The sequence below is a fragment of the Cnephaeus nilssonii genome (genome assembly GCF_951640355.1).
Source record: "Cnephaeus nilssonii genome assembly, chromosome: 21".
NCBI lineage: Eukaryota > Metazoa > Chordata > Mammalia > Chiroptera > Vespertilionidae > Cnephaeus > Cnephaeus nilssonii.
The window spans coordinates 41,978,164-41,995,168 of record NC_137092.1 but is presented as its reverse complement, the minus strand read 5'-3'; the positions used below and the strand labels follow the sequence as shown (position 1 = coordinate 41,995,168).

The 17,005-nt window shown below is 56.7% G+C and overlaps 1 protein-coding gene across 2 annotated transcripts in view; it reads left to right on the top strand.

Moving 5' to 3' along the window:
• PBX1 (PBX homeobox 1) overlaps positions 1-15,228 on the top strand; it is a 203,267-nt gene extending 188,039 nt beyond the window's left edge. For both annotated transcript variants that reach the window (XM_079761184.1, XM_079761185.1), the window contains 2 exons: positions 546-635; positions 14,776-15,228. In XM_079761184.1, coding sequence (XP_079617310.1) covers positions 546-635; positions 14,776-14,868 — 183 coding nt within the window. In that variant the 3' untranslated portion in view covers positions 14,869-15,228. The remainder of the gene's footprint in view (positions 1-545; positions 636-14,775) is intronic.
• Positions 15,229-17,005: the final 1,777 nt, after the last annotated feature.

Genomic DNA, 17,005 nt, shown 5'->3' with positions numbered 1-17,005 from the left:
CTCTGGGTCAGAACTGCCCAGGCTTTACCAGCCATGCCCACCTGTGTCATCGGCATGTGGCCAGGAAGCACGACGTGCCCAGAATAGACCGCAGGCTGGCGCTCCAGCCCTCGCTCAGGAAGCCTGGGTCACGTGTGAGGAGATACGGTCACACTCCGGCCAGGTAGCAGCGCTGGCCATCATGTGTCCCCAGACAGATGCGTGCCAGCCATGCCTGCTCTCGGGCAGTGGCTGGCCGGGTGCCCTCTATGGGACACCAGCCGGGGAGAAGCTGCACGGAGATGTGGGGGGTCAGTCCTCCCTCTCCCGTGGTGCCCCCCCACCTCCTCCACCGCCTTGTGCAGCTTCCCGGAAGCTCAGTGGGTGCCCCCTTTCTGTTACCGTGTTCCTGTCACCTCACGGAGCTCGAGGGGAGACTGGGTTGGCTTAGAGAGGAGCCAGCCTCCTCCTCGTGGACCCCCAGAGGAGCGTCTCCGAGCTATGGCGTGACCTGGCATGCCGAGCGGTGGCGCCCTGACTAACCTCCTCTCTCGTTCCTCCCGCAGGTGGATACCCTTCGCCATGTTATCAGCCAGACAGGAGGATACAGTGACGGACTGGCGGCCAGTCAGATGTACAGTCCCCAGGGCATCAGTGTAAGAACACAAGTCCCCTCCGTCCTCTCCCTGCCAATTATTTCACAGCCACCGGGCTCACAGTGACACTTAGTGGGACCCATCTGAGCTTAGTTTCTCGTGTCTTTCGGTGACGCCGCCGGCGGCATTCTGTCCACAAAACCGAGGCGCTGGGGCGGGCGTCCGGGGCTGCCAGACACAATCAGCGTTGGCAGGCACCTGCGGCCACATGCGTCCGCTGCGGGGAGCAGCTGCACAGGTGGCCGACGCCAGGGGTGGGAAGGTGGCCGAAGCCGGCCTGGGAACGGGAGCAAAGCTGGAGCCGTGTCCATTGCATCAGGTGTGTGGTCTGAAGAAGAACCCTTTCTCCGGCCTGTCGGAGGCCCGCTAAAAAGCCATCAACGCAGAGGCGGGGTTTGCAGAGGGACGGGCGGGTGCTGAGCATCGTCCATGGGTCCTTGGGTCCCCGCGGCTCCCGACCAGCATGAAAATCCGTAGCGACAAGCTGTGTCGCACAGAGTGAAATCGATCAGACAGACACAGGAGAACCGAGTGTGGATTTGGGACAGCAATCCAACTCGATTTCTCAGATCAGCCGTCCGCTCCCTCAGCAGCGTGACAGCAGGCTGGGACAGGACGGCCTTGCAGAGGCGGCTGCCCCTCGGCGGAGGGTCCTGGGCCTGGAGCCCCGAGGCCGGGGCACTGCTGGCCGGGCCTGTGGTGGGCGGGGGGGATGGCTTTGTTGTTCCGTTGGGATGATTAGACTAAACTGGGGAAGGAAGGAAGGAAGGGAAAGTAGGCATGGCACGTCATCCTCGCTGTGCTGACTGAGGTGTTCGTCTGCCATGGAGGTGACGGTCCCTCCGCTCCGTGATGGCCAGTGGCATGAACTGCGGACCAGGGAACCCCAGCTTCTCCGTCAGAGGCGGCCTGGGTGAGAGGGCGAGGAGTCAGCCCAGACTCAAGGAGAGGGGGGTGCTGGCTGGGACGTCCTGGCCCCTGAGAGTCCGGGCTCACCACAAAGGATCCACTAGAGGGGCCGGGGCCGCTGGGGGCAGGCCCAGAGGCAGCACCCACGCCAACGGGCAGGGCCGTCTCGGTCAGAGTTCAAAGCGGGCAGGGAGCCAGAGCTGGCCCCGGTGTGCTCTGGGCAGTGGAAGACCCTGGTCCTCTGGTGCTCAGGCGAGTTGCTCTTCCCGTAGGAGCTGGTGAGTCGCCCGTGCCCCCCTAGAAACCACCGATCCTGGGGAGAAGTGTGTGCTCAGAAATGGGTTCCAGATGAACTAAGGGGCTGTGGGGGGCTCCAGCCCATATGCATTTACCCACTTCCTGACAGATTTTTCCAGAAAGAGCTTTGCTCTGTGTGAGTGTGGGGACGAGAATGTGGCACGTTCACAAAGGAGTCGAGGAGTCTGCGTGACGGGCAGGAAGCGGGCGGGCAGCCCGCGTTGGCATCTTCCCTAAGCGGGGAGCACGGCCTCGGGCCGGGAGGCAGCACTCCCCTCCGACGTCACCCTGTGGGCTGGGCACCGTTTCTGGAGTGTCGTAACCGCACATGTGCAGACAATCACGTCTGATGGCACAACCGCGCAGACACGGCTTCAACACGCAGCGTGAGAGCCTCTCGCTGGCTCCCCGTGAACTTGGTTATTGTTTCTGGGTCTTTAGCGTGCGGGTGGGTGAAGCAAAGGCCGGCCCGACAGGTGTGTTCCTTCCGTGTCAGTTTTAAATTGTGCGCCTGCCGAGACCAAGCGTGTTAGGGCGAGGTGACTGTTAGTGGTGGAATGAGCTGGGATGTGTACATGTCCATGTGTGTGTGTATCCTTGCACACGCATGTGTGTGTGCATGTATTGTGTGTGTGCCCTGTGTGTGTTCTTGTGTGTCTGTTGTGTGTCTGTTGTGTGTGTGAGTGTGTCTGTAGTGTGTGTGTGTGCATGTGGTGTGTGTGTGAGTGTGTGTTCTTGTGTGCATGCATGTGTTGTGTGTGTGAGTGTGTGTTCTTGGGTGCATGTATGCGTTGTGTGTCCTTATGTGTGTGTGTCCTTATGTGTGTTCTGTGTGTGAGTATGTGTCCTTATGTGTCTCTGTTATGTGTATGTTGTGTGTGTGAGTGTCTGTGTTGTGTACATGCAAGTGTTGTGTGTGTTCTTGTGTGTGTGGTGTATGTCCTTATGTGTGTGCACATGTGTTGTGTATGTTCTTGTGTGTGCGTGTGTTGTGTGTCCTTGTGTGTGCATGTGTTGTGTGTGCATGTTTGTTTGTGTGTGCGTATGTGTTGCGTGTGTGCATGTGTTGTGTGTGAGTGTGTGCGCTGTGTGTGTGCACGTGTTGTGTGTGTTCATGTGGGTGGGTGCGTGTGTGTGCGGCAGCGTGGGGCTGTGGCTGCCAGGAGAAGGAGGGAGACAGAGAGGGCGGGGACCAGAAGAAACGGGACAGGAGTGAAAGGTTCCAGCCAAGAAGTGAAATGAACGCCCGCAGCCCCGCAGCACTGGAGCCCAGCTGGGCCCCGGCCGTGTTTCATCCGAGCCGGACGTTTCCTGGCAGCCTCCTCGCTCCCGGGCGATTCCGCAGCTCCCTGTGTTACAGCCAGCGTCCGTGGAAATCCGTGGAGCCACACCACCTGCCGTTAGTGAGGCTGAGGAGCAAGGGGGCCGAGGGGCGGCCCTCCTGTGTGTCCAGAGGCGAGGAGCGTCCTCCAGAAGATGGGCGCTGGTTCCACCCTGGTGCCTCCAGCGCTGCCCGCGGCCAGAGACTGTGGGTGGGCGTCCCCGGCCCCTGGGGTGCCGTCTGCAGCATCACAGGCATAGTGTGCTCATTGGCCTCTTCTCCTCGTGGGCACGGGTGGGTGTTCCCCGGGAGGTGGTGAGGGGGTCACTGACTGTCCTGAGGGAGGTGTGCTTCTGGGGATGGAGCTACCTCGGCCCTCCTCAGCACGTGACGGGACATGACACCGCTGGCCTGCTTGTGTCCCACGACAAGGGCGACCGTGCTGGGTGGGCGTGGCGGGGAGTCAGGGACGAGACTCCAGGCGCCTGCCGCTCACACGCCCTCTCTGGTCCCATCACCCGCGAGGTTAGAACAGTGCGTTAGCTGGACGGCTGTGTGTTTCCTAGTCCTGTCCCTGCCTCTCGCTGCTGTCCCCGGCGGCCCCTGAACTCTGGCCTTCCCTGCCCGCAGTCCTCGCGCCTCTCCGTTGCCGCCTGCGCACGTTCAGCCTGAGACCCCCGCCTGGCCGTTGCCTACAGCCCCGCGGCCTGGGGTGCCGGTCAGTGTGGCCAGCTCCCCGCTCAGGATGTAATTACCGGCGCTCCTCCATTCAGCTGTGCAGTATGCAGTGATGCTTTTACTCTTAAGTGTTTACTAACCCACAATACTCCCTTTGTAATTGTAAAAGGCTCTTCTGTCTTGTTTCTGTAAGAGGTTTCCAAGCTTTCTGGCCAGTGCGTGTTCTCGGGGAATAAGATTCAAACCTGCATTAACCGTGGGAGGGGGAGTGACCATGTGGCCCAGAGGGCCCTCCCTGGAGCCTCGGCTCCTCCCGTCCCAGAGCGGCCTGTGCCTCCCACTGGGTAGCGACATGGCGGCGTTTCCCCAGGTGGTCGCCGTCCCATCCGCCAGGCCGGGGACTAGAACTGCCCCTGGGACAGGATCGCGTCGGTTGTGCCGACGCAAGTCGGTCCTGCCTTCTGCTCTACAAAGAAGAAACTCACCCCCCAAAGGGCAGCTCGTGCTCGGGGTTGCCCCGCAAGTGGCCTGGCCCCTCCACACTCAGGAAACAGTGAGCGAGTGGACTTGTTGGAGTTAATGGGGCCATCAGAGCCGATTCCCGAAGACGCCTCTCACCTCCTCGGAAGGAGGGCCTCGTTCTCCCGCAAGCTTGACTTTGGATACAATAATGGACCTCTCTCTTAGGAAAAGTCAAGCATTGTTTTTAAATTTGGTACATTTCTGAAACTACTTATCTCTGGCTGCATTTGAATTTGGGACGACTCTTTTCCACGTTCCTGTACACAGTCGATCTGATAGAGAAGAAGCAGAAGGCAGGACCGACCTGCATCTGGGACAAGTACGAGAGGAGGAAGGAAGTGAAGAGACGCCTGTTCATCCGAGTGCTCCCTGGGCGCCTGGAGCGGGTGCTCCCTGAGGGCCTGGCTGCGGCCCCTGGAGCGGGTGCTCCCTGAGGGCCTGGCTGTGGCTCCTGGAGCGGGTGCTCCCTGGGCGCCTGGCTACAGCACCTGGAGCGTGGCAGCCTCAGCCCCGCTGGTCCTTGCCCTCGCACACCTGCAGCAGCCGGCAGGTGGGAGGTGCCTAGCGCAGCCCTGTGCCTCCCCCAGGGAAGGACCACACCACCCAGGAGTCAAGGTCATGTTATTTTGGAAGCACCTGGGGAGTGGCCCTTTAAGAGGACTTACATCTAACGCCATCAACTAAAAATGCAGCGTTCGTACAAGCAGGCGCTGGCACTGCTGTTCCTCATAAATGTCGCAAATGGCTGCACCACAAGCCCCTTTCCCTGGCACGTGGGGTCCGAAGGTCCTGCCACGGGTGGGAACTCTGGTCACTGCTGTCCCACACGCGCCGTTCGCCACACGAGGCTGGTGGGCACCTGAGACGTGGCGAGTGTGGCCGAGACAGTGCGTTTTCATTTAGACCTGAGTGAGTTGATAGAAAAATCCGCTTCGTGTGGCTGGTGGCTGCCGTGTTGGATGAGCGGTTCCAGGGCCCTGACGCTCCTTTAGTGGCCACCAAAGGCGGGACGATGGTGTCAGGGAGCTGGGCACCGCGTGGGAACAGCGCCGTCCTCACACAGAACACAGAAAACCACTTTCTGCTTAAGTACGTCTTTCCTCATAAAAACCTAACTCCTTATTAAAAATTAACTGTGTACAAGAAGTTAGCTCAGATTAGCATATATTTGCTCTAAACACTGAAATAATACGGAGGGAGGATTTCAGATATCTTCTATAATAATAAAATCATAATATGCTAATTAGACCGGCTGTCCTTCCGGATGACCTTCCAGATGAAGTCGAAGCGGGTGGGGGCTGAGACAGAGGCGGCTGCAGCGAGGGGTGGGGGAGGGGGGGACTGAGCCCTGGCACGCATTCTGTGCATCAGGCCTCTAGTAAATACATAAACGCCTACATCTATTATTAGCAATGGCCAGCTCAGTCAGCCACTAATTCATCGAACCCAATAACTTCTTAAGCCCAAGCCGGGCCCAGTGGTCACGTGCGGCAGGGCAGACCTCAGGCCCAGTGTCGCCGTGGAGAGACTTGGCAGTTCATTACCACAGATGGCAAAACTGTTCTAGGAATCTAGGTGCCAAACAGCAACATAGGTGACCTTTTTTAAAACTCTGGGACCGCCCTGGCCGGCGTGGCTCAAGGTTAGAGCATTGGCTGTGCGTTGAGGGGTTGCAGATTCAATTCATGGTCAAGGGCACATACCTCGGTTGCAGCCTCCATCCCGGCCCCACTTGGGGTGTGTGCAGGAGGCAACCAATCGATGTGTCTCTCTCACATGATGTTTTCCTCTCTCTTTCTCTCTCCCCCTCCCTCCCTTTCACTGTCTCTAAAAAATCAATGGATTCGGGTGAGGATTAACCAAATACGACAACAACAAAAATTCGGGGGACAGCCAAGTGGGAGAAGAGGCCAGTTTTGCCTGTTTAATAGCCTAGACAGTATTGAAGAGGCTCTGGAGGCAGCAGGCTCTCCGAGCCTCCAGGAGGCTGAGCAGGGCCGGTCGCAGCCGGGCCAGGACTGCCATCCTGCCGCCCATTGTCAGCTCTTAACACAGAGCTTCTTCGCTGAGTGAAAGCGTTACTGCGACGGACTGACTGCACAGATAACACAGTATGAACCAGCTTAGACAGAGAAATAGAAAATAGAAAAGCCATGGCAAAAAGTAAATGTAAAAGAGCCAGGAAATAAGAAAAATAGAGAAGTAGGAAGAAACAATGTACTATTAAACCACAAGCCTGTGGAAGGATGAAGATGGCAGAACGATGAGAGTGCCTGGGACGTGGCGAGAGGAAGTACACAAATACTACGGAGAACAGTACAAACAAAACGAGCGAGGGCGCGTGGTTAGAATCACAGCCTCGAAGAACGTCCTTACAGAGATTATAAAACAGATCGAGTAGTAATAAACTGAGCAAGTGCCGTAAAGCAGGAAATTAAAGAACAATTAAAAACAATATGGGTAGAAAATTAACAGGCTAAAACGACGTTTAATAATTGCATTAATAACTAACACTTATTGACTTGGTCCCCTGTGCGAGGCAGTTTATATGCATTAACTTATGTAATTCAAGTTTATTAACACAATTAGGTTGTTTTAAAATGTAAACAAGGAAGTTAAGAGGCATCAGAACAGTAACAACAAGACTGAAGGTGCGTGAGACAGACCTGCCGACGGGGGCTTCCCGCCCTGTGTGCGGTGCGTGCCTCCGCTGTGCGCCGGCCCCAGGACCCCGGCCTTCCTGTCTGGACAGTGTGCAGAGGCGCCTGGCGGTTCTCCCGCCTGTCCTGTCATGAGGGGAGGTTCCTGGAGCCATGCCCAGCAGTTACAAGGTTCCGGCCAGAGGTCAGGGGCAGTCCTGCCACAGCCCTGCTCCCTGAGCACCGCCAGGTCCTGCAGACCACGCCTGCGTGCGGTTCTTCTCGGATTCTTGCTTTACTTCCTCTCCAGGCCCTGGTTCTGATGACAAGGGTCCTGGTTTTGTAACCAGGCCTGATACATAGTAGGTGCTTAATGCCTACCTTTTGAAAGGAGCCTACTCCAACCTTTGTCAAGAGGTCTTTCTTCTCCTCCCTCCCCTCCCTCCCTCCCTCCCTCCCTCCCTTCCCTCTCCTTTCCTCCCTAACCAGCGGGCAGGCTGTGGCTGACTTGTGGCTGAATTGTCTGCCTGCCCCCAAAGACTTTTGCATTTTTGTGTTTTCATTATTCGGAGAGTCTTTCCCACAAAAGAATGACTTTTTTTTTTTTTTTCCATTTTTCACAGCCTGATGCCCATATTTGAACCCCACCTTCTCTAAACCTTGTACCCTCTATCTAGCCAACTCCCACCAGAAGCCTTCTGTGGGTGTGTACTCAGAGGCCAGAGCAGTGGGTCTTCTTCCTTCTCTTCCTCACTCTTCTTTTCTGGGACAGGTCTGTCTCAGTGGCCTGGAGCGTGGCCCACGGTCATTCCCTCATTCACTCATTTATTCAGCAGGAATTTGCTTGGACTTGGTAGTGACCATTGGACATGAGGGCAGGGAAATAAAAGATCTGCCTATCCCCAAGCAATGCCCATCTCGTCTAAGCTGAGGGCTATGTTGAGCGGTGTCCTTTACCCTTTAAAGGGACAGCAACCATTGAACTCTTCAAGGCCCTGTATTCTGGAGAGAGCTGGGAATCCCTTGCTGACCCCCGTGCTGGGCGGGTCCGGCGGCTGCTCTACCCGGGCCTGAGGCACCAGGGACTGGTCCTCACCCGCAGCTCTGGGATTGGCCAGGGTGCCTCACACGCCAAGACCTACATTAGCTGTGGGCTTCCCTTCACACGCTTTGTTTCAGCGTTACAGATTAACATGTGATGGGGAACATTTGGGGAGTGCAGGAAAGTCACGCGGAAGAGAAGGACTGCTAACTCCTTTCTCAGCAGCCTCCTGGCATTGTGTGTGCAAGTGTGTGTGGTGCATGTGGAAACGTGGTGATCATATCAAAAATGTCATTTTGTAACCTACTTATTTTACTAAAAATACATTATGAGTGTTTTTCTTATCATTAAACATATCAAGCATAACTTTAGTAACTACATCAGGAACCTGTGATAGGGAATGTCCGTAATTTATTTAAGCAGTCTCTACTGTGGACATTTAAGCTGCTTTCTCTTTTACAATTTTAATAATTCTATGCCAAACATCCTAGTTCAGGGAATTAAGTGCATGTTTCCGTTACTCCTTGGACACATTTCTGGAAATGGAGTCCACAGAGCGAAGGGCAGAAGATGTCTAACCCTTTTCTCGTGGAAATATCTATGCATTGGTTCTTCCCAGCAGCAGCTCATGGTGGTTCCCAATCCCTCACAAGCTCAATGACAGTGACTTAGCCGTGTTTCAGATTTGTCAATTTTCTATCTATATAAAAGGATAATATGCTAAGTGTCCGTCCAAGTAATGACATCACATAGCAACGCCCGGCTTCCTCTCCCTAGTGATGACTAGCCTCCTTGCAGTTTCTTCAGCCCAGGAACACAACTTGCTTTATAGCCAGGTGGAAACACTTTACACTGTAACCAAATGTCTGTGAAGCGTTTTCCCGTGCCTCATCTCATTCGATCCTCACAGAAGTCCTGGAGTAGGTAGATAGGAGACTCGATGGAATCCTATTTTCTTTTCATTAGCCAGAAAATGGAGATTTAGAAAGCTTAGAAACTTGACCCGATGAAAAGAAGTAAGAAATGGTGGACCTTGAAAATGACTTCAGGTTTTCTCACTGTGCAGAATATAGTCAAACACTGCTGCCGTTAAATATTTTACCCTTTGTTCTCCCTGTGTGATCTACAATAATAATCTGCTTCATGTTGATATTTACTGCTGTGTTGCTGACAATTACCTGAAAGAGAAGTTGGGGTGCTTCACTGGGCTGGAAAAAGTTTAGATACATCAGAAAGCAGGTCTAATGAAGCAAGTTTATTATATCTGTAAAAGGCTAAGTTGACTCATGCATGCACGATGCATATAAAGCTCTAGCTGGCGCCAGTCGCACATGCGTGTTTCAATCTGTCATTGTCGATCATGAATTTGGTTGACACTTCTATTATAGAGAAAGGGTGAATAGCGATATTAAAATATTTATTCTAATTAATTTCCTTTCAATGTGCATGAATTTGTGCACTTGGCCACTAGTTAAATCATAAAAGGGTGTCTCGCTTTTACTTGACTTTAATTTGTTTCTCTTTGATTACTAGTGAATTTCTTCATGTTTATTAGCCTTGAAATGTCCACCTTTTTCTCAGTGACCTCCCGAACTCTTCCACAGGACGATGCCCTGCCACTGCCCTGAGGGTGTTTGGAAATGGAGAAAACTCTGCTTCTAAATGGTGGGACGCCCTTGAAGGAGGCCTCCCCACCCCACATCTCATTCTGTTTATCTCAGTGGAAAGTTCTTCAGCAGGAAAGCCGTTGCTATCCTAGGAAATCTAGAGGCAGATCTGTTAGTGGTACTATTATTGATCTTAAAAAGAAAAGAACCAAGCTGCAGTGGGAATATAGAATACCTTCTCTCTCCGTCTAGTCATTGCCCTGGCTTCTCCGGACCCCCTAGCCCGCCACACAGCTGGGGTATTTCCACCGCACACATTTCTGGGACAATATAAAAGGGAAAAAACTAAAATTTAAAGAGTCAACCCACGTTCCATGTGGACAAGAATCCAGCCTAACGAGGGTGTGCCCGCATCAAGGATGTGCTGTGGGTGGGCGGGTGCGTTCGCAGTCTGGATGCTGGCGGTCTTCAAGCCTTTCTCTCGCGTCACCTGTAAGCAGTTCTGAGCGAGACGCCTCCCTGGATGAACAAGGCATCAGGAAGGCTGTGCCCCTGCACCCCCCCACCCCCACCCCGCACGCTCTGTCGGCCGCAGCCCTGCAAGCTCTCAGCGCCATTTGAGCGCATTAAGCAGCCAGCTCTCTGGTGACATAGCAATTAGGGCTCGGAAATAGATTTGGTGCGTCACGGAGGATAAGGCTTTTGAAAGTTTCTGTTGTGATTATAGCTTGTACCTCCCACAAATAATAGGCTTCAAAATAAGAGGCTGCCAGCGCGGCCTTTGTGGCTTTGTCTCAGTGGTGGCATGTAAGTTGCTATTACTGTCCTCGGTGTACTTGAATATGCCAGTCTCTGGGTGTGGGGTTGGCTCCGTGTCTCTCCGCGGCATGTCACTGTGGGTCTGGTTATCTGGGGTGATGGCTGTGTGGACGGCAGATGAGCGAGAGGGGCTTCAGCTTCCGCGTGACGGTCAGTGGCCTTGAGGTGTCCGCCCCGAGTGGTGTGCATGCTCCGTGGAGATCCCATCACGTGGAGGTGTGTGTGTTAGCCTCTGTGTGCACCGTGAGTGAAAGATACCTTTCAACAAAGGAAAGCAAACTCAGAGGTTATAAAAATAAAACGAAGAACTTAGGGCTGTATAGAGTCAGCCCATCAGATCATTTTTACTGAGAGTAAAACAAATACCTTTTGCTTGAATTATCCAGATTTGGCTATATGAGTAAACGTAATAGTCTCTTACAGCTTTCTTCCCGCAGCGTGTGTGTGTGTGTGTGTGTGTGTGTGTGTGTGTACGCGTGTGCATGCGCACACTCATTCCTGAGGTGCTGTATGTTCTGAACGTGTGCTCAGTCTATGAGAGTACATGCATTGTGTGTTTTGCACACTGTGCTGATGTGTGTAAAGAGACGTGTCTGGGGTTTTGCAAGTCTGAGTGCGGAGGGTATTTATTCAGATAGAAATAGTTTTCTGCCCTGAGACACCTCTATTTAGCTCAGGCAAACTGAGCTTTTGTTGTTGTTTTTTTCTCTGAAAAGTTAAATCAGACAAATCGTAAGTTTTAACTTCCTGTGTATACATCAAACCTACGGAGTCCCCGCGTCTGCAAGATGTGGAAACGTTATGCGTAACAGTCACATTTGCACTTTTAATAGAAATAAGAAAGCACCTGACCCTAAAGCTGGGAACTGTACCGTGTGAGGGGACGGCCTCAACCAGCCCCTCTCGTGTCCCACGTGCCTCACATGGCGGCATGAATGCTGGTGTTCGCAACAGGTGAAATAGAAAAGAATGGCGCTAAGAAGGTGCCAGGGTAGATCTTGATCCCAGAGCCCACTGACAGGTGCCCTTCAGTTGCATGGCGCTAGGTGCTGGCAGGATGGTGCGGGGTGGGCACAGTGGCAGGTAGGGTTGTGTCTGGATTGTGACAGGGCACCCCTAGATGGCAGAGTGCATGGCACAGAAGGTTGAAGAAGTGACTTGTAACAAGAGAGGTCACGTGTTACCAATGGACATAGGGCAGGTTGACCGTCTTACTGTACAGTCTCGGCCAGGACCCCGCGGTGCGGTGTAAGATAAGCCGAGCTGACCAGCGGTGTGGTCCTGCACAGGGTGGCATGTCGGGAGGTAAAACTGGGTGTATATGTCTCAGTGCAGGCCGTCAAGGCTCTCTCTCGGCTGTTTCCTGGGTGTACATGGCCAAGTACAGGCGGCCAAGCTCTCTCTCGGCTGTTTCCTGGGTGTACGTGGCCAAGTAAGGCGTCCAGGCTCTCTCTCGGCTGTTTCCTGGGTGTACATGGCCAAGTACAGGCGGCCAGGCTCTCTTTCGGCTGTTTCCTGGGTGTACATGGCCAAGTACAGGCGTCCAGGCTCTCTCTCGGCTGTTTCCTGGGTGTACATGGCCAAGTACAGGCGGCCAGGCTCTCTCTCGGCTGTTTCCTGGGTGTACGTGGCCAAGTACAGGCAGCCAGGCTCTGTGTTGGCTGTTTCCTGGGTGTACATGGCTTGGTATAAATGGTCATGGAGGTCACTGACCTGAGACCACGTATCTCTCCACAGCCAGTGCCACTGCATGTTCCCTCACGCTTCATTTGTTCCTCTCGGACATTGTCTAACATCTGTGAGGTGCAGGCACTGGTAGGCAGCTTGGAATCGGCCAGGAGCCCCGCAGTGGTGCTCATGGTTGGCATGGTGGGTGACGCGGAAGTGGGCAAGGACATGCCCCGTGGCAGCACCAGTGCCTTGTGATGGGACAGAGGACAGGCCTGCCCCCAGGAGACCATGCTAGGGGCACATGGGACACTTGCGCCCCCTCAAGGTTGGAGACAGCAGGTGTGGGTGGTGGGGACTGGGTGAGTGGCTCTCTGCTGTGGGAACCCCTGAGTAGCGGGAGGGGGTGTTGGAGCATCAGCCACGAGCATTGAGCAGGCAGGAAGCCCAGGCCTGAGGAGGACAGGGACCCTCCTCTCGAAGCCACTGAAGGTGGGGGAGGGGTGGGGAGGAGGTCAGACTGCATTTTTTAAGGTCACAGCTCGAGATGGGACTGCAGTGGCCAGGCTGAAATTTCCCAGGGAGCATCCTGGCAACTCGGAGCAGCTCTCGGAAAGCGCTCCCTGTAAGTGCTGGGAAAACTGTGCCTGCCAGGGAGCCTGGTTGCTCCATCCACCTTGGTGGGAAACGGTGGCTCTGCTGTGACTGCCCTGGTGAGCGTGTGGGTGCTTGTGCGTGTCACGGGGGCGGAGGTGCCTCTGTGTCTCTGTGTTTCCCTCCCTGGCCGGCCCACCAGTGCCGGGGGACAGCCCTGAGCTCCCCTCCCAGCCACACCCGTGTCTGGGCTGCTAGCATCTGGCTGTGTGCGGACCGAGCCCCTCAGCGTGCTGACATCAGCCGCTTTGTGGCACCTCAGCATAGCTCTGGGTTGCAAATGAGAGTTTCTTAGTGCCCAGCTCACTTAGACTGTCACATTCGGTGATGAATTCTCTGCATCAACCCTGTGCTACTAAGGTGAGTCAGAGGAAGGAGGGGAGGGTGGGCCGGGCCTCAGCCCAGCCAGCACTGCTCTGGGCTCAAAGCCAGCTGGATATATTGCTCGGGACCCAGGCAGGCGGCCCCTGAGCCAGCTCAGGGCAGGTAGCAGGAGAGGGGATCAGGGCAGGTGGCAGGAGAGGGGATCAGGGCAGGTGGCAGGAGAGGGGATCAGGGCAGGTGGCAGGAGAGGGGATCAGGGCAGGTGGCAGGAGAGAGGATCAGGGCAGGTGGCAGGAGAGGGGATCAGGGCAGGTGGCAGGGAGAGAGGATCAGGGCAGGTGGCAGGAGAGGGGATCAGGGCAGGTGGCAGGAGAGGGGATCAGGGCAGGTGGCAGGAGAGGGGATCAGGGCAGGTGGCAGGAGAGGGGATCAGGGCAGGTGGCAGGAGAGGGGATCAGGGCAGGTGGCAGGAGAGGGGATCAGGGCAGGTGGCAGGAGAGGGGATCAGGGCAGGTGGCAGGAGAGGGGATCAGTGCTGAAACGTTTGGTTCCCAAATACCGTGACTGTTTTGAAGGCCTAGTTTTTCTGGTCTAGGAAACGTGTCCAGATCTGCTCTTTTGCGATGGTGGGGACCTCCCCTCATGCTGCGGGGAGGAGCTGTCCCCCTCCCCCGCTCAAATGCCATAGTCACCCCTGCCCCGTGACCCCAGATATTCCAGGAGCGTCCGGCCTGGTCTGGGCCTCAGTTGTGTGTTTGGAGCAGAGGGCTGTTACCTGGGAGGGAACACGATTAGTGCCTTCCGCACACTCACACTGTAGCAGACACAGTCTGTGGGCGATCGAGGGCGGGGTCATGAGGTCACCGCCGCAGCACCTCCAGCCTGGGATCCTCGTGGGGGCGCTCAGTAAGGCAGGTCCTGTCGGAACAGTGTTGCGGTTTGGATGCTCTGGATTGAGTGTTAGGAAAAGGATGTACAAATGGAGACCAAGCGTCGGCTCCCGGCTCACCCCCTCGAGACACTTCCCACAGGCCAGGCCGAGGCTCTGGCGTGAGCGCCCTCTTCTCCCGGGCCGCCCTTGCACATCCTCCATGAAGCCTCCTGACGCTCCCACAGACGGGGTTCGCCTTCATGGAACCTTCCTCGCAGCCGGGCTGTGCCTTGCTTAGGTCCTGCCTTGAGCCATAGTTCACCCAGGTGTGGTCAGTGCCCCGCTGAGGACAGGAACGGCCCCGCCGTGGACATGTGCCGGAGGCGCCGGGGGCCCGGGACGTAGGGAACTCCGGGCTGGAGGGGCCCTTCGGAGGCAGAGGGCAGCCTTTTTGTTTTTCTCGAGGGGAACTCGAGGCCAAAGGGGAGGGAGTGCCCGGCCAGAGTCAGCACCGGGACTCGGGCCTCTGGACCTGCAGGGCAGGCCGTCTCACCTGACGGAGGGGGGGACTCTGTGTCACCGGCACAGGGGAGGCCCCAGTCACTGAGGGGGAGGGGGAGCGGCCACAAGGACAGCCTGCTGTCGAGTGCCCCCTTGCAGGCCCTGAGCTGCCACCTCACAGCTCCTTGTCATCGTCACCGTCACCGTCATCATCACCGTCACCGTCACCGTCATCGTGTGCTCCCACCGCCCCTCGCAGGCCTGACTTCTCTCCTTCTTCCCTTCTAGGCTAATGGAGGTTGGCAGGATGCGACTACCCCCTCATCAGTGACGTCCCCTACAGAAGGCCCTGGCAGCGTTCACTCCGACACCTCCAACTGACCTCCCCACACGCGCATCCCGGCTGACCCTGCGCCCGGCGGGCGGGGCCGGAGGGAGGGTCTCCACGCTGAAGCGGTCAGACCGGAGGCGCAGCAATCAGCAGCCACCATGAGCTCCTCCCTCTCCTCCTGGGATGCCCCTCCGGCCAATCTGGACACTTCTTTATACTCTGTCCCCTTTTTCTGGGTAGAAGCCAGCCTTCCCTGCCAGCAGCGTCAGCCTGTGCCCTCACCGCCCCGCCCCTGCCCTCCACTCCCTGGGCCCCTGCCCTCTACATGTCACTGAAGGATATTTTCAACAATTAGGGGAATTTAAAGAGAAAAATGCAAAGAAAACAATAAAAGCATTTGTATGTTTTCACGCTGGTGGTATGAGGAGCCACGTTACCTCATCGAGCCCCGTGCCAGGCAGCCCTGTCTCCCGTCACTCACTACCTCTCGCAGGAACCGCCCGCTGCCTCCCAGCCCGGCTTCCCTGGCTCCTGCCACAGCCGGGCTCTGAGGGCGCTCTGTCCTGGGCTCAGCTCCGCCAGGTGGATGCCAGGCAGGCAGTCAGCGACAGGAGAGGGTGCAGCCTGAGAGGCAGCGTCCCGGCTTCTCGTTGTCCTCGGACAGCTCCTGGTTTCAGAGGCGGACTTGGGGCCAGACGCTGCGGAGCCAGGTGTGGGTCAGCGCGGTGCCAACATCACAGAGGAGGGGGGGTTCTCTCCTGAACCCCTCCCACACATGCACGTGCACACACACCTGTAGGCACATGCCCACCCCACGATCAGCCACATGCCTCATACAGATGCCTACATTAGTAACCGTGTCATCCGCCTTGTGAGCCCATGAGAGGGACTCTGAAGGACACAGGCAAGCAGCCCACAGGGTCCAGGACCGGCGGCCCCAGCACGCACATGCGCACACACACGCACGCATGCACGCACACACGCCAGAACCACCCCCACAGGGCAGGCCAGCTCCCAGGGTCCCTCTCTGCTGGCTCTGCCCGAGCCTCAGGCGCGGGCACGCGTGCGCTGGAGTGCTCTGTTCTGTTTTGTCCGGGCGCTAGGGACGTGTGGTGACCTGTCCAGTTCTGTGCGCCGCATCTGGCACTGGAGGACGCGGTGGCGTGAGCGCTTGGCTCGGTACCTGTTTGCTGGCTTGTCTGAGGACCTGCGAGTGACGGAGGCGGAGGTCACGGTCTCAGTGTACTCCTCAGGTGACAGTCACGCTGCGGGCATGCCCAGGGAGATGCCCAGGGAAGCTGTTCTCCGATGTCGCCTGTCGAGGGGGCGGTGCTCAGCTCTCAGGGCCTCGCTCCCGGATCTGTGACACGCAGACGGTTCTGCCGGGCTGGCCGGGCTTGTGGGACAGGACGTGGGGGTCCTTCTCCCCGAGCTACAGGGCGAGGTCGGGAGCAGCGACTCCGAGAAAAACGCTCAGGTCAGGCGGGCAGCGGCTTTCCTGTCTAACGTCTGGTCACATCGGACCTGCCGTCACCACCACCGTGATGGCAAAAGGAAGGGTCGTGGCTGTTGCTAGTTCGGTTGCTTTGGTCTGTTCGGTTCCTTAGGATAGCGATAACCTCCCAAACCAGAAACACCGGGCCTGGCTCTCAGCTGGTGCTTAAATCTAATGTGGGCCTTGCCAGGGCCCAGGCCCCGCCCGGCCACGCTGCCGGAGGTGTGGCCCTGCGAGCGGCTCCGCGTGGCGCGGCCCACTGGGCAGAAACTGCTCCCGCGTTGCTGGCGGGCACGTGTGTTGGAAGGGAGAACAGGTGGGAGATGCTGGGATTATGCTGATGAGGAGCATGAGAAAGCCACGTGGGGCCCGTGTGCCGCTGAGCCGTCACCAGGTCGGGCTCCATGCAGGATGCCGAGGGCACCGCGTCTCCATCCAGCTGCGGAGGCCGGTCTCGGGCAGGGACGCGGACGCAGGCCAGGGATACCTCGCAGACGCCTGGCCTCGGGCGCAGGTTCTCCTGGAGCCGCAGGAAGGCGGGTTTGGGTTGCAGGGTTTCCATTTCGGGTCGGTGGAAAGGGGAGCAGAGCGTGGTGCCCGCCCTGTGGCAGCGCACTCTCTGTCACCGTCCCACGCAGCCCTCTCTGCACCTTCCCCTTTCTCCCTCCACGGCCACGCACACATCCAACGCG